The sequence below is a fragment of the Cervus elaphus genome, chromosome 23 (genome assembly GCF_910594005.1).
Source record: "Cervus elaphus chromosome 23, mCerEla1.1, whole genome shotgun sequence".
Lineage (NCBI taxonomy): Eukaryota > Metazoa > Chordata > Mammalia > Artiodactyla > Cervidae > Cervus > Cervus elaphus.
In genome coordinates this window covers 70297402-70322285 of record NC_057837.1, presented here as the reverse complement: position 1 = coordinate 70322285, position 24884 = coordinate 70297402, and the positions used below count along the sequence as shown (strand labels likewise).

Sequence of the window (24884 nt, the reverse complement as noted above, 5' to 3'; positions counted from 1 at the left end):
AAATCCCCAGGGATGCAGCAACAGTATCACAAAAGAGGAGCCGGAAATGTATGGTTCAACTTCCATCAATCCAGTCCCTGGGAGTGTGAATTACCTGGCTTGCTTCTGAGAAGGGCTGAAGTGGGTGCAGTTATCAGAGGGAATGCTGTGACCAGCCCCCCCCGCCACCCCAGGAACTGAGGGGTGGGTGCCCTGCCAGCTCTGCTTGCAAAGTGCCCGAATCCTTCAGTTCTATGCATGGCTCTGCCTGGACTCACTGCGCTCCAGACAAAGTCTGGCCTCTCTCCTCAACGTGTGACATCAGTTGCTACACTGCTTCTGCTTCATAGCAGAGAGAGAGGTTTCCTCTTTCTTCAGAATGATTGGTACCCTAACCAGAAAAAGCCAGTTACTAATTTCTTTTAACTATCTATTTATTTGGCTGCACCGAGTCTTAGTTGCAACACGTGGGATCTTTAGTAGCAGCATGTGAACACTTAGTTGGGATATATGGGATCTAGGTCCCTGACCAGGGTTTGAACCTGGGCCCTTTGCATTGGAGCATGGAGTGTTAAGCACTGGAGCACCAGAGAAGTCCCAGCTGCTTCTTTTTAAAGCAAAGTTGGTATATTCCGTTTTCTGCCTGGGTTTGGCCTTCCTGACAAGCATGATACATTCCTGATGGAAGACAGTGGTGCAAGGCGGCTGTGTAGTTAACTTACCCCATTCTGGAACAGAGGACCCTGAGGACAGGGCCTGACCGGTGTGCATTGCATTCATTTGCTAGGGCCTGGCCACACGGGGTGCACGACCTAGAATATGGGAGTGTGCGTGGACTAGTTGTCAAGGGAACGAGTGAATAAACAGAATGAACGTATTCTTTGGTTACTTCAATGCGTCTTCAGGCCACTAAGGGTAGTTTGGAGTAAAGAATACAGGTTTCAGAGTCCAACAAACCTGGGTTTATCTTTGGTCAGAGATAGGACACGGGATAACCATGGCAAGGCCTGATCTATTGCCACACGTGATAGCCTTGTGAATCTCACACACATGATGTTGAGCAAAAGAAGCAGACACTGAAAAGTACAGCCTGTACAATTCCACTTATATGAAGTTCAAAGCCAGGCAGAGCTGGTCTTTGCTGTTAGAAGGCAGGGTAGAGGGTATTCTTGCAGGGGAGGGGGAAGTCGGAAAGGAGGAGTGAGGGGAGAATCTCAGGTCTGGTAAGATGTCTCTTGATTAGATGCTGGTCACATGGTCCTGTCCAGTTAGTAAAACTTCATCCAGCTGTCTAGTTTTCTGAATATAAATTATACTCCAGTAAAACACTTTTAATAGAACAAACTAGATAAACCTGGGGTTCTCTGGTGACCCAGATGGTAAAGAATCTGCCTGTAATGCAGGAGACCTGGGTCTGATCCCTGAGTCAGGAGGATCCCCTGGAGGAGGGCATGGCAACCCACTCCAGGGTTCTTGACTGGAGAATCCCATGGACAGAGGAACCTGGTGGGCTTCAGTCCATTAGGTCACAAAGAGTCGGATATGACTGAGCAACTAAGCGTGCGCGCGTGCACACACACACACACACACACACACATACACAGATAAAGCAAGTAAACCAAAAATCCTAAGTTTGCTGCTTTAACAGCTGTGAAATTTAGAAATAAGATGCTTAGAGTGTGATCCCTGGGGGCTGGTAAGGCAATACCAACTGTTTTATTACTTTCACAGCAGGATAATATCATGCAGAAGTTGAGAGGGGGCACCCGGAAACTCTTTAGGGCATTGACATTGCATGTGTGGTCAATGGATGTGTCTCCTTGCATGTGCAATAGAACTCACATGATGTCATGTGTGATGTGGTCTTTGAATCATTGTGGGTCTGCAGTGGATGGGGAAACAGAACTGGGTCTTCATCATAGATATTTCAAAAAGCAGCGATTTAATACAGATTGTTTCCATTGGAGCCTCAATTTCTCCATCATTAAAATGAGAATGGATATCTTGATACCCCCAACGTTTTCCTGGAAGACAAATGAGATAATGCATGAGACACCAGGCAGCACCTTGTGGAGTAGGGGATGCTTCGTTCGTCTTTAACTAGCCTTCCAGATAATTCTTATCAGGACACTATACATGGACACTGCTCTACAGCCACATGGGCTTTCCCAGTGGCTCAGCTGGTAAAGAATCTGCCTGCAATGCGGGAGACCTGGGTTTGAGTCCCAGGTTGGGAGGATCCCCTGGAGAAAGGAAAAGCAACCCACTCCAGTAATCTGGCCTGGAGAATCCCATGGACTCCATAGTCCATGGGGTTGAAAAAAGTCAGACGTGACTGAGTGACTTAAACCACAGCCACATTGTCCAAAGTGGTGGCCCCAAGTCACACAGAGTCACCACACTTTTGAAATGTGGCTAGTTCAAGTGGAGATGTGCACAGGGTAAAATACACACTTGATTTCTAAGACCTAATATGAATAATAAAGTACAACGTATTTCATTAAATTTTCATGTTGATTGCAGGTTTAAATAATAATATTTTACATCTACTGGGTTTAACCAAATAGATTATGAAAATTAATTTTACTTTACGGTCTTCTTTTTTTGTTCTGTAATGAGTGTGACCATTAGAAAATTAGGAGTTATGTATGTGGATTAAATTCTATTTCTACTAGACAGCAATGCTCCAGAGCATGGACAGTGAAGTATTTGGAGGCTGGAATCATCTGTAAGGTGGATGGTAATGGCTAAACTCGTTGACCACTCTCGCCTGCCTTCTGCTTCCCTCCCCTGACGCTCCTCCAGGTGAGCTCCACTCAGCTTCCTGGGCGAGGCACTGATTGGTTTGTTTGCTGGCTTCTTGCACAGATCAACTACAAGGCCGTGGGCTCATTGGACCCAAGTGCTGACCTCTCCAGCCAGAGGGGCAAAGTGTTCAAGCTTCGGAATGAAACCCACCACCTCTTTGTTGGTCTGTACCCTGGAACCACCTACTCCTTCACCATCAAGGCCAGCACTGCAAAGGGCTTTGGCCCGCCCGTCACCACCAGGATCGCCACCAAAATTTCAGGTATTTGTCCTAGAGAGGGAAAAGGAAGAAAGGTGATGGTGTTGGTTTTTATCCACTCCTAATATACCTGGGAGTGGAAAAGGGCGGAGCCGACCATCACCATGTGATCTTGGAGCAACAAGGACAGTGCAGTCCCTCGTCTGTCACTACCATCATCTCATGAAGAAAACCTAATCCAGGAGCTTCCTAAAATATAGAACATATATCAGTTACACTAGACCAGAGGGAATGCTGAGTGATTTACTAAATAGTTTACCTAGCACACAGTTGCATCAAATAGTACATTTTCCCCATACGATTTCATTTGTAAAAACGTGATTCATTTTCAAGAGTATTCCTTTTGGCAGTGCAGGGCACAGCGCAGGTTCTCATGTAACCTCCAGTGAATGAGTGAGTGAAAAAATAAGTGAATGACCAGAGCCAGAGCAGCCCAAGATGCCACCTGCCATCAGCTGTAAGGCCCCCTCCCCCACCAGACAGTTTCAGAGCAGAATTATCTCAGATCTGTGTTTACAGTTTACATTATTTCAGCATGCCCATGCAATTCTGGTCTGCATCATACATATTTTGCATAGATACAGACCCATGGTAGTTTGTGTAGCTTAATGTTTCTGCATAGCCTTAAACCATGAGCATCTTCCATGTTGCTACACTGCTTTCATTACGATGTTCTGTCAAGTGGATGGGCGTAATTTAATTAAACATTCCCCTGTGGTTGGATATATTTGGCGCCTCCATGTTTTTAATAAAATAATGCTTCAATGAACATGTTACAGAATAAAGTTTGATTTCTTGGCTTGGATTATGAATTTAGGATTAAATTCCAGAAATTGAAATACTGAATTAAAAGGGATGTAAGTTTAATAGCTTTTAGTACAAATGGCTAAATTACCTTCTCAGGGGATTAGGTTTAGTGATGCTGCTATCAGAAGAGAGGGTCTCATGAAGGAAAAAATAAAGATCAGAGTAAAGTTCATCACTGCTGTATTTGCATTTTATTTCTTTTTTTATTTTAGTTTTTTAAATTGTATTTGCATTTTAAATGTGTTTAAGGTTGACTCTACATTCACACCTTTAAGTACTTATATTTCCTGCATTTATCTGTCTATATGGTATGGAACTTTTTGATCCATGAAGGCTACCAGCCACATGATTGTTCCCCTCTCCAGACTCTTCTGTATCTTGAAGGAACCTACAGGAAGGTTGAAAGTCAGGGTCTTCTTTGCTGAAAGCCTGGGATGCCATGTGACTCATCCAGTCCTTCCCCAAAGATCTCCCTCTTAGGCAACCTGGGTGTCCTGTGGAAGGTGATGGTGGTGGGGGGTGGGGACCTGTGCTAAGCTCCCTTCTCTCTGTTCTCTGTCCAGCTCCGTCGATGCCTGAATATGACACAGACACCCCACTGAATGAAACAGACACGACCATCACGGTGATGCTGAAGCCCGCTCAGTCCCGGGGAGCCCCTGTCAGGTAAGGAGGGGTCTGAACCTGATGATTGCCATCTTCTTTCTCTTCACCATGCGCACCTCCAGCTGAATCATGCCACTGGCAATGCCTGTGGGCACGACTGCCCGGGAGCAAGGCTTGCTGGAGGAGAAGGGTCAGCAGCTTCAAGCCTGGTTCAGAGGGCCACGGAGCCAGGAGCCCTCTCTCCCCTCCGTGGGGCACTGGGACTGGCTTAGTGGGAAGGTGTGGATGGGGATCTGAAGAGGGCTGGGAGAGAACTTTCTGGAACAAGCCTATGATAAATTTACTTAGTCAGGCTGGAGGCCCCAGAAACACAGTATCCTGGCGAGATCACCTTTACATGCCCATCTGCCATTAACAGACATGTAGACAGATGCACCAAATGATCAAAACGACCTGCTCAGAAATTTCAAAGGGGACACGACCTCAGTGCTAGTCCCATTTATAGCCTTGGTGTTCCCCAGAGGACTTGAAGTCAGTCATACTACAGGTGTGTTTATGAGAGGCTGGAGTCCCGAGTGTATCTACAGTCCAGGCAGTGAAGGCATCTCTGTAGCCAAGCTGACCCCAAGCAAGTCCATGGGCTTCCAGCTGTCAGGAAGGTGGGCACCTCTTTTAAATAAGCTATGCTTTGTATGGTGGTGGCCAGAAAGTTCATCTGGGTTTTCCATAAGATGTTACTGGCTTTTGCTCAGAGCTCAAGGGACTACAGACCCTTGAAGCCAAGCAGAGTGTTCAGTGGAACAGCTTTCAAATTGGCTCAGTTCAGCTCAACAAGCATGCGTGGAGTATTTTATATGCCAGGAATGGAGCAGAGTACAGGGGATGAAAGCAATTCATTGATTCCTTCATTCGATGAACATTTCTTGAGCTTTCACTTGGTGCCAGGCGCTGTTTAAGTGCTTGGAACATGCTTGTGAACTGCCTGCAAATGATTTATGTTCTAAAGAAAGTTGGACTCTAGTTGGGGAGACAGAAACATGAAAACTAAGTTTCAGTACAGCTCATGCTTGTGGAGATGCACATAGGAGCTCAGAGGGCAGAAGTCCCAAAGGAGGTGACAGTGAGATGTATCTTTGTTGTTGTTCAATCACTAAGTCATGTCACATTCTTTGTGACCCCATGGACTGCCAGGCCTTCCTTTCCTTCACTCTCTCCTGGAGTTTGCACAAACTCATGTCCATTGAGTCAGTGATGCCACCCAACCATCACATCCTCTGTTGTCCCCTTCTCCTCCTGCCCTCAATCTTTCCCGGCATCAGTGTCTTTTCCAATGAGTCAGCTCTTTGTGTCAGGTGGCCAAAGGATTGGAACCTAAAGGATATATCTTAAATGTTGTATGAGATTTCAGGGCAGTAAGAAGGTCCAGCATGAGTGAAGGCATGGAGTCAAGAGGGAGCCTGATGTCATGGGGAGCTACCAGGAGCAGTTATATTTGCTGCAGCATAAAGGTCGAGGCCTAAAGGAGATCAGTCCTGGGTGTTCATTGGAAGGACTGATGCTGAAGCTGAAACTCCAATACTTTGGCCACCACATGCAAGGAGTTGACTCTTTGGAAAAGACCCTGATGCTGGGAGGGACTGGGGGCAGGAGAAGAAGGGGACGACAGAGGATGAGATGGCTGGATGGCATCACTGACTCGATAGACATGAGTTTGAGTAAACTCCAGGAGTTGCTGATGGACAGGGAGGCTTGGCGTGCTGCAGTTCATGGGGTTGCAAAGAGTCAGACACGACTGAGCGAATGAACTGAACTGAGAGAATGAACTGAACTGAGAGGGGGCGCTGGAAAGCCACTGAATAGCCACATGTAGAGTCTCTTTTATGATACTGGAGGGAGATCAGCCAAGAAGGAGGCTATTGAGAGGTCTAGTTACCTGTTTTCCACTCTGGTCCTACTCCAGAAATTATGGACAGTGGAGCAAATAGAATCAGTTGCCAACAATTTGAATTTTCTGCCTGTTGTGTAGACTTTGAACAGTGTCTATCCTAAGTCGGTTGGGTCTTCAGGCCATCAAACAGGTATGTGTAGCATTTGTGAGTGTATAATTTTTGCCTTATATTCCCCACGTGAGTTGTTCCAGGACTGTTCTACCTGTGATGAACCAAAGCGGATGGTGGCTTTTTAGCATCAGATAAGGATTACCGTACTGTTACTGTAGATTACCAGAATAACTTCCTGTTATTCTCAAGCAATGTTGTCATTATCTTCCCTCTGTGCACTAAGATTGGACTTCCCTGGTGGCTCAGATGGTAACAAATCCACCTGCAATGCAGAAGACCCAGGTTCAATTCCTGGGTCAGGAAGATCTCTTGGAGAAGGAAATGGCAACCCACTGCAGTGTTCTTACCTGGAGAATTCCATAGACAGAGGAGCCTGGTGGGCTCAGTCCATGGGGTTGCAAAGAGTGGGACATGGCTGAGGGACTAACACTTTGACTTTCATGCACTGAGATATTACCATCCTGGTTCACCCAAAAAATGTACCATTAGGCCCCACATGTGCTAAGTCACTTCAGTCGTGTCCAACTCTTTGCACCCCTATGGACCATAGCCTGCCAGGCTCCTCTGTCCATGGGATTCTCCGGGCAAGCATACTAGAGTAGGTTCTAGTATCTTTGCGATCTCCGGGGGATCTTTGTGACCCAGGGATCGAACCCACATGTCTTAGGTCTCCTCTTTTGCAGGCAGATTCTTTACCATTGAGCTACTGGGGAAGCCTTTGAGATCCCACATTTTCCAGTTGAAAGAGCTGGCCAGCTTCCATTTGATGAGCACACACTGGCTGTGTGCCTGTCACTCTGCATAAACTGTCTGCCTCCTCACAGCACTGCAGTTGTAGCTTCCCCATTTTGCAGATATGGAAACTGAGATACACGGAAACTAAGTGCGTTGACCCAACCAATGGAACACTTAAGTGGTGCAGGCAGACTTTAAACCCAATTCAGCCACCCCAAAGCCAGCACTCACTTCAGTCTAGCCATACCACCTCCCTAGGAGAAAAGTCATACATGATCTATTTTGGTGACATTTCCATTGGAAAAAAATTAAAATAAATGTCACAGCTCAGAGGGCAATGCTTGGTGTCTGGAAAAGTCTGACTGCTTTTGTTCTTAAGCTCTAGATCACTGAGGGTGGCTCAACACTCATTTTCTGGAATTATTTTCAGACTCTTGCTTGGGCATTTGCCAAGAAGGGAAGAGACTAATCAGTGCCAGCTAGCAAGGCTTTCGGGACAACCGTGGTGACAGCAGAAGCAATATCACATAGAAGTCAGCTACCTTAATCCTGTGTCACCTTGAACTCTGGGCACTAGAATGCCCCTGTGGGAGGCGGTCGAGCATTAAATCATTTAACAAATATTTTTTGAGCAGGAACTGAGCTAAGGCCTGAAGATATAGCAGGAAACAAGACAGACATACACCTGTCCTCTAGAATCTTTGTTGCTGTTCAGTCACTAAGTCGTGTGTGACTCTTTGCGACCCCATGGACTGCAGCACACCAGGCTTCCCTGTCCTTCACCATCTCCTGGAGTTTGCTCAAACTCATGTCCATTGAGTCAGTGATGCCATCCAACCATCTCATCCTCTGTCATTCCCTTCTCCTCCCACGTTCACTTTCTCCCAGCATCAGGGTCTTTTCCACTGAGTCAGTTCTTCTCATCAGGTGGTCAAAGTATTGGAGCTTGAGCTTCAGCATCAGTCCTTCCAATGAATATTCAGGACTGATTTTCTTTAGGATTGACTGGTTTGATCTCCTTGATATCCAAGGGACTCTGAAGAGTCTCCTGTCGAACCGCAATTCAAAGCCTCAATTCTTTGGTGCTCAGCCTTCTTTACAGCCAACTCTCATATCCATACATGTCTACTGGAAAAACCATAGCATTGAGTAGGTGGACCTTTGTCGGCAAAGTGATATCTCAACTTTTTAATACACTGTCTAAGTTTGTCATAGCTTGAGTCTTATCATCCATTGAATATGCTTGTGAATGGGGCAGGGAGGGGGCATTAAGGAAGAGAGGAAACAGAATAATGAAACCAGCAAAGCAAGATAATATGAAGCCAGTAGAGACAGTGACTGTATTGGTTGAGAGAAGGGGCAGGCAGGCTGGAGAGATGAGCACAACCCAGGCAAGTGGACCAGCATGGAGTCCTGCAGGCTAGGAGAAGCAGGAGCCTTGAGAAAACAACCAAGGCAGTCTGTGACCCCTGGACGCAAAGAGCTCTCTAGATGCATTGGGTCAAGGATGCTCAGAATCATGTTTTATATTAATAGCTAATAGTGCCTGTAATTCCATCATAGCATCTGATTGTCACCTAGCCAGTGAGTAAGCTGTGTGGGAAATGCCATCTCCATTTCAGAGGAGAAGCTAAAAACTAAGATATTAAGTGGCTGGCCCAAGGTCATGGACCTAGCTTCCTGCCTCTGAGTTCATTGCTCCACCAGGAAATTCTGAGTTCCCCCTAACTGGGATGTCAGGTAATGACAGGGTGACCTTCTGGTGGGGTTGCTGTGGAGTGAACTTCCACCAGCTAGGGAGTGAGGGGTGGACAAGACAGTTCTGGTTGTGTGGGCCCAACCTGTGGCTGATGAAGCCCAGCATGACTGAGTGGAGAGCCTTCCTGTTCTCCAGCAGACTCGTACCTGAGCCTCAGCCTCCAGGCCACCCCCAGGTAGGCTCTTCTTCCTCCTTCTGCCTGTGATGCTGCGATCCTGGCTGAGCCAAACTCAGCCCCTGGTGAACTGCCTGCTGCCCTGTGCGTGAAGCCACACAACCCTGACTCTGTCTGGTAGGACTGAGCGTGGCAGGGTGATGGTGTGGATCAGGAGAGGAAGGATTGCCACTGGGGGCCCCCGCACCCTCATCCCTCCAGCCCAACCACCTTGGCAGCTTGGCCTATTTTTCTAACACTCCGCAATGGAGATTTATTGCTTTTGCATTGCTTTCCCCAGGCCTTCAAAGATTTATTGGTTTTTAAGTGACAGAATCCCAGAATTGCTTAAAAGATCAATCAAATAGTGACTAGAATCTAATATTCAGCTCCAGCTCGCACACGCTGAGCCTTCTTCCCTCACGCCCCGCCTGTCATGCTGATGTATCTGTAGTAACCTTCATGAGAAAGTAACTTGGCCGTGAATTAATCACCCATAATGCAGTCCTGGAAGGGACGCCCAGGACAGAGCCCCCGGTTCTGGAGCAGACCCTCCTCTGGATCCCCAGCTGGCTTCCTGAGAGCTGTCCTCCCCACTCTCCCCCTCCACTGTCTCCTTCCTGTCCCATCACTCACTGGGACCCACCCACTCAGCTTCTGCATCAGCTTTTTTTGGAACTTCCCTGACCAGGGATCAAACCCACACTCCCCTTGCGGTGGAAGCATGGAGTCTTAGCCACTGGCCTGCCAGGAATCAGCTTTGGGATTGGTTCTTTCTCCTCCCTCTGCCACTGTCCACCCTGTTCTCCTGACCTGCCAGGGCAGCTTTCTGGTCTGCCTGTCGTAAGTTCCTCTTCCTTCAGTCTATCCCCCGCAGAGTTTCTGAACTGGTCCTTCAGAAGCACAAATTGGATCAAGTCAATTTTCCTGCTTAAAATTCTTAAATGGGTCACTGGCTTCCTGCCGCATTAAGTTCAAGCTTCTTAGTACAGAATTCAAGACCCATTCAAATCTGGTTCTAACCTTCTTTTCCGGCTCTGTCTCCTCTTGCTCTGTCCCTTTAATGGGCTTTACTCAACCATGCTGCGTATGCTTCCTTCATCATTCTTTCATGAGCTTTTAATTATGTTGTACATTTGTTTGTATATTTTATTTGGTTTTCTTTCTTACATGCCCCTCACTAGACTGTGAGCTCCAGGAAGCTGGAAAATTTGACACTAATGGATCCCTTCCCCTGGAAAAGGGTCTTGCTTTAGTAGATACTCCAGGAAAGAGAGAGAGGGAGAAAAAGAGAGAAAGGAAGGGTGGGGTGGGTGGTACGGATAAAGAGAGAGAGAGAAAAAGAAAGAAAGGAAGGTTACATTCAGCAACTCGGGTGGTACCTGGCAGAGGCAGGGTCCTGGAATGGTAGAGATGCACTTCACAGGCCCTGCTTTTACCCAGCTCCTTGTGTGTGAGAGCACAGTCCAGCACATCTGCCTGAGATGATGCAAATGCCCTGATAGACACCACTAGCTACATGTGATTGTTAAGCACTTGAAATAGGACCAGTGAAACTGAGGGACTGATTTTTTTAAATTTTTATTTTAATTAAAAGAGTCGCATTTGGACGTGCCACTCTATAGGTAAGACAAACAGAAAAAGAAAAAAATGCAGATAAGCCTGTGTATCTGGTCAGTGGTTTCCATGAGAGTTCAGAGCAGAGCCTTCCATCATTGGCTCTGTGAGAGGAGGGCTTCCTGGAGGCTGTGTTGCCTGAGAACTGCCAGATGAGGGGGAATTTGACTCAGGAATGGTGTGTACAGGAGCTGAGGTAGAGCAGGTGCGTGTTAGGTTCAGGGAACTTTGGGCCAGGGCACCGAGATGGGGAATGAGGCAAAGAAGGGGGCAAGAGCCAGGGAAGGCCTTCATTCAGGGTCTGGACTTTGTCTTGAAGGGTATGGGGAACACTGGCAGAGAGATGCTCAAGTTTTTGTCCTTCTCTAAGCAGTCAATCCCTTGTCCCATTCTCTCTGCCGATCACGGCATCCTCCACCTCCCCAACACCCAGATCAGATCTGCCACATCCAGGACCGTCTCCCCTCCTGCTGCAAGACGTACCAGCCCCACCTTGGGTCCGCATGCTGCCCTGGCCCCTCCTCGGTCAGGGACTTGCATTTTCAGTCTCTACCAGCCTGTGACCTCTTTGGGGGAAGAAACTGGGTCCCACAGGCTCAGACCTGAGATCTCGTGCTCTTCCTGCCACAGCTGACGTCCCAGATGGTGACACTGGTGCAGCAGAAGCTCCTGGAATCAGATCCCCTCATGCCACTGACTTATTTCATGGCTCAGGGTCAGATTCTGCATTTTTCTGATCCAAGCTGCTTGTTGGTAAAATGAGACTACCCATATCACAGATTGTTTTAAAGGTCAAATAAGCTAAAATGCATAAAGTGCCATTGGTAGGTGTTCAGTTTGCCCCCGGGGTTGACCCAGCTGTTGAGACAAGGGGTGGCTGCCCGCCCTGGGTCAGCCATGGCAGGATTAGTCCCTGAGCCCTGCTGCAGTTGATGCCTGTTTGCTGGGTGTCCTCTAACACTATATCAGCTTCACTGCAGGCTTGTGCTGGTGGGCCTGGGACCTGTCAGGGAGCGTGCAGTGGTCTCCAAAGGTGTCACAAAATCCTCAAAATGATTCTCAAAAATGGATTCTCAGTTTTGAGCGCCTTTCAGAAACACCAAATCAATCAGACAGGGCTAGGAGGTCTCAACGACTGAAGGACCAGCAAAACAAGGGCCATGAGCAGTGCCCTCAGCTTGGAGGAGATGTCGCTCAGTGTTGTGAAATCAAAGCGAACAGATCCACAGCCCCCTTGGGAAGGGGTGCGGGGGCTCCCTGAGCTGAAAAGTGAAAGTGCTAGTCACTCAGCTGTGTCTGACTTTTTTCAACCCCGTGGACTGTAGCCACCAGGCTTCTCTGTCCATGGAATTCTCCAGGCAAAAGTACTAGAGTATTCTTGCCATTTCTTTCTCCAGGGTATCTTCCCGACTCAGGGATCAAACCCATGTCTCCCTCATTGCAGGCAGATTCTTTACCATCTGAGCCACCAGGGAAGCATGAGCAGAGACCTTATAAATACTAGGACCAGAGTGGGTACACGGAGTCAAAAACCATGCAGGGGAAATGAGGCCAGATCCTGGGAGATGAATGAGGTTTACCTGTTAACTCATCTGTTTATCAGTTCCTTAACTAATTAAGCAATAACTGTCTACTTTGAATTTCAACAAAAAACCACGTGCCAGACCCTGTGCTGAGCACCAGAGACCCAGAAATGAGCAAAACAGGCCCACGGACTGCTGCCATCCTAAGGGCAGATACAGCTCTGAACTAACAGTGCCACTGACACTCACAACAGACTGTTATCAGCGGTAGCTGAGTCTTACAGGGTCCATGTCACCCCACCATCCCACCTCCGAGTTCAGCCGACTGAGCTGCATAGTTCCACGCAGTTATAGGATCCCATCTCCAGCATCAACACCCATGCTTTTGTTGACGTCCTTTTGCCTTTTTGCCACAGTCCCTTCTCCAGAGTCCCATGAATCTGGTTTAGTCTGAGCAAGCAGGTTCTGCTCAGGAATGCAAATGATTTAATGTTACTGATGCCTCATGCTGCAGCCTCTGAAGTTCTGTGCTCCTTAGAGCTCAGTAACAAGAGAAGCCACCTCAGTGAGAAGCCCGTGCGCTGCAACTAGAAAGACCCAGTGCAGCCAAAAAAATAAAAAATGAAGGTGCTGGAGATACAGTTGTTGAGGAGGTAGAATGGGTGAGCCTTGGCGATGACTTCTTTCCGGGGCAGGGGATGGGTGTGAAGAAAGAGACACTGTCCAGGATGGCTCCCAAGTTTCTGGATTGGTTAAATGGATGGATCATGGTGCCATTCTCTGAGCCGAGGAACACAGAGGGAGGGAAAGGTCTGTGAGGGACCTGAACAGGGGAGTCAGAAACCACGTGGGCAGGGACAGGCTGGGACCTGAGGCATGGTCCAGGCAACCATGAAGGGACCTGGACCAATTGCGGACCTCAGGGGGACCAAGGTTTTTGGGACCTGTGGCTCACTTTCCTGGGTTACTTGAGGCAGTGCCCAGAGGGTAGGGCTCTAGCTTGGAGGGTCAGAAGTATGACACGCTGAACAGGGAGACAGTGTAATGTGGCCAGTGGCTTCTAAGGTCATTGCAAGTTCTCCTCACTGCCTGATGAGAACCCATAATCCAGCTGCCTTTGACAGGTACAGCTACTTAAGACTGCTGCTGCTGCCGCTAAGTCGCTTCAGTCGTGTCCGACTTTGTGCGACCCCATAGACAGCAGCCCACCAGGCTCCCCCATCCCTGGGATTCTCCAGGCAAGAACACTGGAGTGGGTTGCCATTTCCTTCTCCAGTGCATGAAAGTGAAAAGTGAAAGTGAAGTCACTCAGTCGTGTCCGACTCTTGGTGACCCCATGGATTGCAGCCCACCAGGCTCCTCCGTCCATGGGATTTTCCAGGCAAGAGTACTGGAGTGGGGTGCCATTGCCTTCTCCGTAGTTAAGACTAGAGATTCTGAAATACACACTGCTGAGCTACAGGGCGAACAGGAGTTCCAGCCAGCTTTTAAAGAAAGAAGAAGGCTTGTTGAGAAGTAAAGGAAACAATTGCCAAACTTCCTCTAGGATTCCTTTAATAACTGTGAAGCCCAGAGTGGGATCACATGAAGCAACCACAGGAGGGTTTTGCCAGTCTGTGGAGCTACAGTGAGTAACATTGGCATCATTACCACCTGGTTCTCAGATACCAGCATGCAATGGCATCCTGTTAGGGAGGGGAAATGAAAATTTGGAGGATTTATTAACATGGGGCAGCCTGAGGAGTTCACGAGTCCCTGTCCACGTTGTTAGAGATGAGAAACCACAGTTACATTTAGATGCTCTTTCTCTAAACATCATTTGGTTTACCTGCTCTCTGGGCTGCCTCCACCAGGGCCTGGAGATGAGGAGTCCTATGTACGATGGGGGGGATGGGAAAGAAGCATTCCCCCCAAAGCTGCAAGATTGAGTTCTGCACGTAATACCACTTATTGTCAAGTATCATAGCCTGCTGGGATTTCATCACACCAGATTGGGAAAGAGCAGGAGCCACATACAAGAAGCAGCAACCAGAAATAAGGAAAAAATGGGATAAATGCTGCTGCAGAGCTATTTCCGATGGGGCCGTCCCATACTCTGAATATGACGGCTAATGGAACATGGACCTGTGATTAAAGAGACTTGTAACACCTACTAGTGAAACCACCAAGGAGGCGCTGAGTGTAACGCAGAGCTGCACTCAGAACAGTCATCCAGGAAAACAAAAGGGACAAAAAGGTGCAACTCGAATAGATGAGGTGGGTTTGCTTTCACCTTAGCACATGCTGATTGCATCGCAGCTCTTCTTTGATCAGCTCCTCCCCTGCCCACCTCCCCCTACCCACCCCACAACCCCCGAACGACCCAGCTTACCAAGAATGAATTGGCTCTGGTGTTACAGGGTTCTGGATCAATTTCCTTAGGCTCAAACCAAAGAGGAAAGACAGGTGTTTCAGGAGGAATATTTTAAATGGAGCAGGAGCAGTTGCTGCAACATGAAGCACGAAGGAGTGTTCTATTTTGGACTGTCTGCCATCTGGAGAGATGGAGGCAGAGACTGTTACTGGCGTGAGGGAAAGGAGAGTGTGGTTGTCATGTTCACCTCCTACCACAGGCACTATTTAAATTCCCCCAGAACTGGAGTGCTGGGGAGAGGCCTCAGAGCAGGGGGCTTAGATTTGGGAATCGTTAACATCCAGGTGATATTTAAAGCATGGGAGGAGTGGAGAGCTTATCTAGGGAGATTGTAGACTATAAGAAATGAGGAACAAGACAGAACTCTGTGAAACTCTATCCAGGTACCACCCTGGAGATGGAGAAGGACTGGTCAAACACGTAGAAGAAAAACCAGAGCAGAGTTAAAACATGAAAGCCAAAGGAAGACTAATTTAAGGAAAAGAGACGATTGACATTTTGTGATTTGATTTTCTCTAAGTCACAGCAGTTTCCAATCATTTTGGCACCAGGAACCGGCTTCATGGAAGACAGTTTTTCCATGGACCAGTAAGGAGGGTTGGTTTGGGGATGATGTGAAGTCATGTGCATTACACTACTGTGCACTCTATTTCTGTTATTGGTTTATCAGTTCCACCTCAGATCATCAGACATTAGATCCCGGAGGTTGGGGACCCCAGCTCTAAGAGCTCCAGTTAGCTTTTACAGTAGAAAAAGAAGATACATAGCTTGACCCAGGACCATGGGAAAAGCAAGATGATGATATCAACAAAAGTGCTTAAAAATGGACCATGTGGTCCAGGCTTGATTAAAAATGCCTATGAAGGTAGATGTGCAAATAATGAAAGTACTGAATGCCAGATGACCTCAATACTATTGAGAATCTGTGCAGAGGGTCCAAAGCTGGGAGAGGCTGGAAAGACAAGAAGTGATATTTAGATTGACATAGACACACTGCTGCTAAGTCGCCTCAGTCGTGTCTGACTCTGTGCGACCCCATAGATGGCAGCCCACCAGGCTCCCCCATCCCTGGGATTCTCCAGGCAAGAACACTGGAGTGGGTTGCCATTTCCTTCTCCAGTGCATGAAAGTGAAAAGTGAAAGTGAAGTCGCTCAGTCGTGTCCGACTCCTAGCGACCCCATGGACTGCAGCCCACCAGGCTCCTCCATCCATGGGATTTTCCAAGCAAGAGTACTGGAGTGGGGTGCCATTGCCTTCTCCGATAGACACACTACTACATGTAAAATAGGTAACTAATAAGGACCTACTATGTAGCATGGGAAAACTCTACTCAATACTCTATAATGGCCTAGATGGGAAAAGATTCTAAAAAAGAGTGGATATGTGGATATATATCAGATTCATCACTGACTCAATGGACATGAGTTTGCTCAAGCTCCAGGAGATGGTGAAGAACAGGGAAGCCTGGTGTGCTGCAGTCCATGGGGTCTCAGAGAGTCAGACATGATTGAATAACAAGAGTTTTACCTTGCTGTAAGTGTATTCCAATAATTTTTTTTTAAGAATTAATATTTAGAGAATAAGATAATCAAAATTTCAATAATGGAACCCTGCTGTGGGATGATGTGGCTTTGAGTCTGACTATTGGCATTCACATTAGGTAGATGGTAATGGATTCAAGGTGAAGCCGAGTATTTTCAAGAACAAAGAGATCAGGCTATGGAGGGCACAGCTATCTAAGCAGATTTAGTTCTTATGACACTAAACCTCCCACCCAGGGGAACTGGTGAGACCCTTCCCAAGAGCAGAAGTGACCCTGCACGCTGCCTTCTCCTGGGTCTCACTTTTTCTCCAGCCTGTTTTCTGCTGACCTTCACTTCTCACTGTTCTGTCCCTGTGACAGTTGGCGTCACTGCTTTGTCTCAGATCTTGCACAGCTGATGAGTGGTGGCTCTCAGTTTCTCTACCTGCAGTCACCCAAAGGTCAGACTTTCAAGTCAGCCTCCATCAAGTGCATCTCTTGTCTGATCTATTGATGCCTTCTGAGCTAGTGCATGGATCTGTGCCATGTTAGAATCCAAGGAGGTTTTCTCTCATCCACAAAGCTTTCTGCTCAGTACTTGCTCCCGCTGCCCGCAGCTGCTCAGAGTTGCCTCCTCTTGGCAGCAGTAAGAGGGGTGATCCTGGAAGCACTGGCTTTTTAATAGGACTGGAACTGTTTAAAGGTTAGAGTCTCCACCATGAGGTAGAAGAAATTTGTGCTTATCCCCTTTCACAGTGCAGCCCATCCTTTCCTTGCCTGGCTGCTGGGGGTTTGCTGTTTAGTGCATTTCCGCTTGGGTGTAGGCTCACTAAGCAGTTTATAAAGGTTATAAATGTACTAAGTAAATATTCCTGGCCAGACCAGGGAGTAGCAGTAGCACAAGGAGGAATCAAGGACCAGGCTTCAGACCTACACAGTCCAACACCATAGCCAAAGCTCTATGAGGCTATTGAAATTTAAATTAGTTCAAAGTAAATTAAAACTTCAGTTCATTAGTTGCACTATCCACATTTCAAGTCCTTAGTAGCCAGATGTGGCTAGCAGTTATCGTATTGAGCAGCATTTCCATCATCACAGAAAATTCTCTTTGACTGCATTGCTGTAGACTCTGGGAGGGCTGGTAAAAATAGGTCAGGACCCATATTTGGTTTCAGACAGGCTATTATATTAATGTAGGCATTTGAGACCATCGGTAAAGGCCAGGAATCCTGTCATAAGAAATACAAAATATAATGGGGGCTTATAAGGCAGAAAATGTCTCCCCAAAAGCCAGAGGGGACCTTTGACTGGGCTTACTTGCTGCTTAAGACCCTGATCTACTAAACTGGACTTCCCAAAATTCCATTGCATCACTCTTGCCTGGGAATAAAGTCTGGGGAATGGTTTAAGCCCAGAGTTTTCTATCTTTATTGAATAGAAGACTCACCTGGAGAGGTGGTAAATATGAAGATCGTTGCCCATCCCTAGTGGTAATGAAATTAGACCTGAGACTCAGTGTTTTGAACAAGCTCCCTGGTGATCATGATTCTACTGGTGGTGAATCACAACTTGAGTACCATCGGTTTAGCCTCTAGGTAGCCTCGGGTATGGAGAAAAAGGACTGTACGGGAAACCAAATACTTTCTTCTCTGGTACCAGTATTTGTTCATTGTGATAATACAGAGAAGCAGTTTTGCATTTTACTATAGAGTTGCCCCTGTGGGTTTTACAGCTTTTGGAACTCTTATGTCCCTTTTGGTGTATTTTTCAGCATGAAGATAATCAGTTTTCGCTTATAAGAGCTGAACTAGGATTTCTGCCGGCTTCCTTCTCAGTCCCTGTCCACCGGGGGCTAAAAACACACCCGTTTTCTTATGACGATGACAATGACTGGTGTCTGAAATACATGTTGTGTTGTTGCATGCTGATAGCATATCTGAATATATCACTTTTGTACAGATATTGGGGCTTAGGTAGAAAATAGTTGTTGGGTAAGACTGAGCATCAGTATCAGAACAAATCTGTATTCTTTCTCGGAAGGCTAGAGCAGCCTGGGAGAAACAAATCCATTTCCAACTTTCACTGTATAAAAAGTTCCATATTTTCTTAGATCAGACAAAATATATTGAGTGCCAAAATGCTGCAGCAATACGGACGCGTCCCTCAGCTGGGTTGGAATCTGTATGCATTGTCCCCCCGGGCCAGTTTTGATTATGTTCTTTTTTCCTTTTATTGCAGTCAGCAAATCTGAATTTGCTATTGTGGGGAGAGCAAGAAGAAGAGGGAAAAAAAATGAAGGTTTTTAACCTTCAGAAAGTTCAGAGGTTCAGTCTGAATAAGCACAAAAACTTTTCAGTGTGCTTCTGAATTCGTTGAATTTGCAGAACTGCTCAGAATCCCAAGAGAACTACCTTGCACATAGGATTCAGGCCCCGCTTTGTAGCTAAAAGGCAGAGCTGCAGTTATGAAAGAGGAGTAGAATTAGGGAAAGAGGGAAGAGGAATCAGAGGGGAAAAAAAAATAAAGAAGTTTGGTCCCCATCCAGGCTAAGTTTCAGCCTATTCAGTTTCTTCAGTTCAAAGCCATCTGCTTCCCACGACTCCCAGATAACGTCTCCCCTGCCAGGACACCCTGTTCCTGCTTAATTGAAATTAGTTTCCAAGAATAGTTGTCCAATGCAGTTTCCAGTGGGGGGACTGTTTTGAAAGTCACAATAGGAGTTGAAGCTTTGGGATGCAGATGTCCACACATGAGCCAGATGTTTGAAAGGCATCACATGGTCTGCAACAGCCTTCACATTTCTAAAGCCAGGCGTTCTCTCATTGGCCTCTGCCACTCGCAAATGGCTCCTTTGAAACTGCCACCATCTCTCCATCAGGGACCTGTAATCCCACAAGTGTGAAGGGAAACAATCACTTTGATTCAGGTTTAGAGCAATGTGTTTCCCAGGCTTAATTATACCACAGGTATATAAATTACAGAAACATGTTAATGCTCCCATGATTAAAATTATAGAGTGCCTAATTGAAAAAGCATAAACTGAATTGAAGAATTCCTAATTATAGTTTGCTTTGAGGTGTTAATTTCCTCCATAACGAATGTGTAATTTCTTGGAACCTAAACAGGTAGCCTCTTGCATCAGCACGTAGGCTGCAGACAGATGGGATAAGGTTGATTTTTCAGTTCAGAAAGTTGACAAAAGAGGCTTGGTTCAGGGGGAGAGCATTGAAAGGGAGCTTGGAAAGGAGGTAGAACTAGTGAAGGCCATAAACCAAGGTCTACCTTGTGGACATTGGGACCAAGGACAAATGAGGAGTCCCTAGAAAAAATTTTCCACCTGCTTTTCTCTTTCCAACGTCTCAACTTTCATCCCAGTTAGTTTTAGTAATTTTTGTGCCTGCAAGACAGTGATTCTTAAAATTTGGTCTGGACCAATGGTAATATCTGGTAATTTGTTAGAAATGCAAATACTAGGCCCCGCCCCCAATCTATTGAGTCAGGAGCTCTGTGGATGGAGCCCAGATGGCTGTGTTTTAACAAGACCTCCAGAAGATTCTGATACATGCTAGAGTCTGGGGAGCACAGTTCTGAGTGGGTCCCAGATAGCCGAAGTCACATCCAACTGGGCTTTCTTGGACTCCTTCTCTGGATCAGAAGCTGTGATTGGTGGTTTCCCAAGCATCATTTCATTTTATATTCTTAACATCACACTGGCGTAAGGAGGGGAAAAAAAGTTCCTTCTTTCTCAGGTGAGAAAATTGAGATCCAGAGAAGCTGGCTTGTCCAGCGCTTATTATCTTTGAGAGTTGGAGGCCTTGTCTGTAAGCCCTGATGGAGACTCGAATGCATCATGCTGTCCATTTTTTTCATTTTTGTGACATAGTTTCCATTAATATCTTTAATGATCAGTGAGTTTTCTAAGCCCTGTAGAGCTGAAGGCTGAGCTGCTGCTGAGAATGGCTTCTAGGTGAGCCACGGACTTTGCTAGTGTTGTGTCTGACTGTAGGACAGGGAAGGGGCCCCTAAGTATTGGGTTGGCCAAAAGTTAGCTTGAGTTTTTCCATAAAATGTTACAGAAAACCCCAAAAAAGTTTTTGGTCAAGTCAATATTTGTAAAAACTGCTATTAATGGCATAGATTGTTAGGCTCTTTCTTCCTGAACAGTGAAGTGAATCCTAAGTATGAAAGGCCACAGCTCAGAAAGATACTCCTTGAATTCTGGTAGGAACTCTCCTTGCGTAATGACCCAAACAGCTGTGAGCCCCCTATTGGTTACTTTGGGGACCCAATGAGTAAGATACACTCTATCTCCATCGCCTCTGTCCAGACATATTGGTTTTCTCAGGTTTCTGTTTTCTAGTCTAAACACATCAAAGACCTACTCTGTGTGTGTGTGTGTGTATTTGCATCATCATAGGTTTTAACCAATCCACAGCCATCTGAAACAATAAAAACTTATGTTCCTGGTTTACATCACTCTATCAGGTTTTTGCACAATTCCTAACCATTCCCATACAGTTGAAAATTTGGGTCATTTCTAGTTATTTGTTGTTATAAATAACCCAGCAATAAATACATTTATTCATGCTTTTCTTTTGGTATTGTATCTTTAAACAGGAAAAAAATCCCCAGGAGTGGAATTACTGAAATAAATAAAATGGAACTAAAATGTATTGAGTGCCTACACTTATATGCCAGGCACTGACAGCCAATTCATATATATTAACCTTTTTCAATCTTTAATTAAAAAACCTCAAAGTAACAAGCACACATAGCTGGGAAATCAAATAATCAAACCATTCTCTGCTCCACATTTTTCAACCCCCTAGTCGTGTGCCCCATAGGCAACTGCATTTTAATTCTTTGCTATTTCTTCTGGGAATTGGCAGTGTCACTACATAATGTGCTATTCTAAAGTTATTGATTACAGACATTATCTATTTACTTCCCACTATTATAGATGAGAATTTGGCTGTCTTGAATCATCCAGCTTCCCAATGTAGTTGTACTCCTGGTTTTAGTTAAATAAATACACAGTAGCTAATTTTATTCTAAAAGTAGGCTTCAGTGCCAAGTGATATACAATTTTTATTATAGTAGTATATAATTAACTTCAAGCTTACTATGTACTCGACACTATTTTAAGTCCTTTACCTAGATCAACTCAGTTAATTCTCATCAAAACTCTCTGAGGTAACAACACATAGCATCTCTGTTTTAAGATGGGAAACTGAAGCACTGAAAGATTAAGTCACTTCCCAAGGTCATCCAGCTAGGAAATTGCTAATATGGGATTTGAACATGGCCTCTGACTCCAAAGCCTGACTCTTAACCATTAGGCTATACTACCTCTCATCACTCTTCCTATTTTGTACACTTAAAAAAAAATTCATTATAGAAGGTACTAGTATTCTATTTTGCACAAGCAATAGCTTTATTATTCTATTAATACATTTTCTTTCACAGAGCTCTACCATTTCAGATTTATTATTACTCTTTATTCTTTGATTTTCTTGTTGTTTTGTTGTTGGTGGTGGTGGTGATGGTCATTTTACATGCCAGCCTTGTTTAGCACTTGTTTAAAATTTCAGCAATCATAATTTTTCCTTTGAAGAGCTATTTACTGTTGTCTGGGTTTTTTTTTCCCCTCATAGCAGCAATTCTTGCTTATGGAAGCAATCATTTCTTTTCTGAGGATGATGTTTTGATTTGTAGAGTGATAAAGGTTTTGTTGACTCCTGTATTATCTCTGTTTCCTCTGGAGTTATTTTTTCCTGATTTGAATTGACTACTCTCATTCACCTTGGGACATTTCTCACCTAGTTGGTGAGTCTTGGTAATCAATGTTTAAAAGTAAGGTGTTGTAGAAGTTGAATAGAAGTGATGTTTTGGGGGGTGAAGGCTTTCAAACTCTTCAGAGCTAAAGCCTCCTATCTCCTGCCAGAGGGGTAGGAGTTAGATATATAGAGGTCCATTTTCCAGGGTTTGATGGTTTCAGGCATAGACTCTTGATCAAAACCCTTGTTTTTAGCCCCACATTTCACTTCCACACCCTCCCTGTTTTGTTGCTGCAAAACTGGAATCTCACTTGAGATCCACTTGACAAATCACCTCCATTTTTATTCACATCTTTTTATAATTTGACTTTCCATATCCTGCCACAACAGATATTTCTCTTCTGACCTTTTTCAGTCTTCCAGAATTTTGGTGAAAACTCTCATCCACTAATAGCCCCTCTCCTTTTCTTTAGTTCCTTGTGGATTTATATGCTTTTTCATCTTTTACTGTCATGTTAGTGGGCTCCTAGGAGAGAGAGGAGGTAAATGGAGTGCATTAAATCTTCCGTTTAAACTAGAAGTTCACTTACATTATTATCTAATCCAGTTCTCACAGTAGTCATTTATGGAACATTATTACTGTCTTCAGATTTCCAATATCATTTAAATATGTAAAGGGAGGTCATACAACTAATCTTACCAATTCAGAGCCAAAATTCAAATCTGGTGCAGATTTTTAGAATCTATACTCTTTCTACTTCCAGGTCATAAAAGTGTTTATAAATCTTGAAAGCCATTGCCAAATTATTTCCCCAATTTGATGTATCAATTTATAGTGCTTCTGGAATTAGATAATCCTACCAGTTCTACCATAACGTCACCAAGATGCCATATTATAATTATGTTTACTTTTATAATTCAGTGGGTTTTAAATGGGGACATATTATCATTTTGATTTGAATTTCTTAGTATCCTGGCAAGGCAGAATTTTTTGCCTGTTTTATACTGTTTACATTTCTTTTTCATGAGTTAACTTTTTAACATTCTTTTCCCATTTACCTATGGAAGTGATAGTGGTTCTCATCCAGAGTTAGTATGCCCCCAGAGCCAATGTCTGGAGATACCTTTAGCTGTTACAGCTTGGAACTGGGGGCTGCTACTGGCATCTATCTAGTTAGTGAAAAGAGCCTGAGATGCTAAATATCCTACAATGTTCAGGACAGCTCCTACAACAAAGGTCATCCAGCTAAAATTCTAATAGTGCCAATATTGAGAAACCTTTGAGGATCTTGAGAGCACTTCTAGTATTAATTCTTTTATAATGCATGATTAGATCAGAGAGTCTCAATCTTTTTAGCTTCAAGATCCCTTTACATTATTAAAAAATTAAGATCCCTAAGAGATTTTTGGGTTTGTCTATTGATACCAATATGCTCTATTAGAAATTAAAGTTACATTTTAAATATACCTTTTTAAAATAGTAGTAAACTCATTACATATTAATATAAACAATGCATCCATATTTTTAAAACAAATTAGGGATAAGAGGTGCATTTTTTAACATTTTTGCCAGTATTTTTTAGTATTTTTAAGACCAACTTGTAGAGGATAAGTAGATTTTATACTTTTAAGACTGGCTTATAGAAGATAACTAGATTCTCATATCAGTTATGTATCAATTTATGTTGAATGGATATTTTATCTTTGAATTTATTCTTGGTATTTAGTCCTTATTTTGTAATTTTATGCATTGGTCAGTTAAAAAATTCACTGAATTATAAAAATCTTCTAAATGTTGACCCATTTCATTACATAATATCAAAGCATTTTATTTGGTAATATCACCACCAAATCTCATCAGTAAAGCTTTTAAGTATTGGGACCCTGTCAAATTCACAGTGACAGATAACAACTTTTCCAAATTATTATTTTCACCTACAGCTCAGTTACAAACAAATACCATTGGTTTCCCTTAAAGTGACACATAAACTTGATTTATTTTGGAGAAGATATTTATCAAATATCCAAATATGAAAAACCACAATTTTTTAGTCATTCTTTCAAGAAACAAACAAAAAAGGTACTTCATTAACAATATGGCTAGTTTAGCATGTAACTCAGTCACAGAAATGAGTTTTCCTTAAGAAGCCATTGTACTTCAGTAAACAGATGACATGATTTAGATTTACTTCCTATTGTGTCACAAGAATATTAAAAATCCATGTACTCAAGCCTTGAAATGAACATTTTTCCTGCTTCATCCAAGACGTTTTTAGGTAAAACTGGTATTTTTGGGTTTAGAGCAAAGTTTTATTTGTTGGTGAAGAACACAGTGGCAAGTACTGTTGGGTACCACTGCCTTGGTTCATGTGAAGGCACCCACTATTGCATTTGCAAATATCAGCAGAGTAGAAAAGGCAAATAAAATCATATACTGTTCAAATCATTTTGATATTGCCACATCATTGGAAGGATCTTAGGAACTTAAACTTTTGTTCATTTGGGCTTTATCAATATTAACATGCTCTATTAGAAATTAAATTTCCATTTTAAACGTATCATTTTAAAAAGATAATAGTAGAGAGATTCACAGACCACACGTTGAGAACTGCTAAATTAGATGATAATATTGTATATAAGTATCTCTTTACCTCACATCACAAATTCAGGGCTAGGCTTCCACGGGAGGGTCTCTGAAATGTGTTGTATGTAAGAATATCTAGCAAGTTTGTGCAAAGTTCATATTTCCAAGTCCTACACTGAAAAATTCTTAGTAGGACTCTGGAATTCACAGGTGATTCTGTTGTTAGATGGAGACCTGGCCCCTACAGTTCTCTGCGCATAGGTGATTTTCAGCTCACTGT

General features: G+C 44.4%; 1 protein-coding gene across 12 annotated transcripts in view; it reads left to right on the top strand.

Moving 5' to 3' along the window:
* PTPRT (protein tyrosine phosphatase receptor type T) overlaps nucleotides 1-24884 on the top strand; it is a 1101260-nt gene that overhangs the window by 818835 nt on the left and 257541 nt on the right. For all 12 annotated transcript variants that reach the window (XM_043884333.1, XM_043884327.1, XM_043884332.1 and 9 more), the window contains exons 10-11: nucleotides 2848-3049; nucleotides 4417-4519. In XM_043884333.1, the coding sequence (XP_043740268.1) occupies nucleotides 2848-3049; nucleotides 4417-4519 (305 nt within the window). The remainder of the gene's footprint in view (nucleotides 1-2847; nucleotides 3050-4416; nucleotides 4520-24884) is intronic.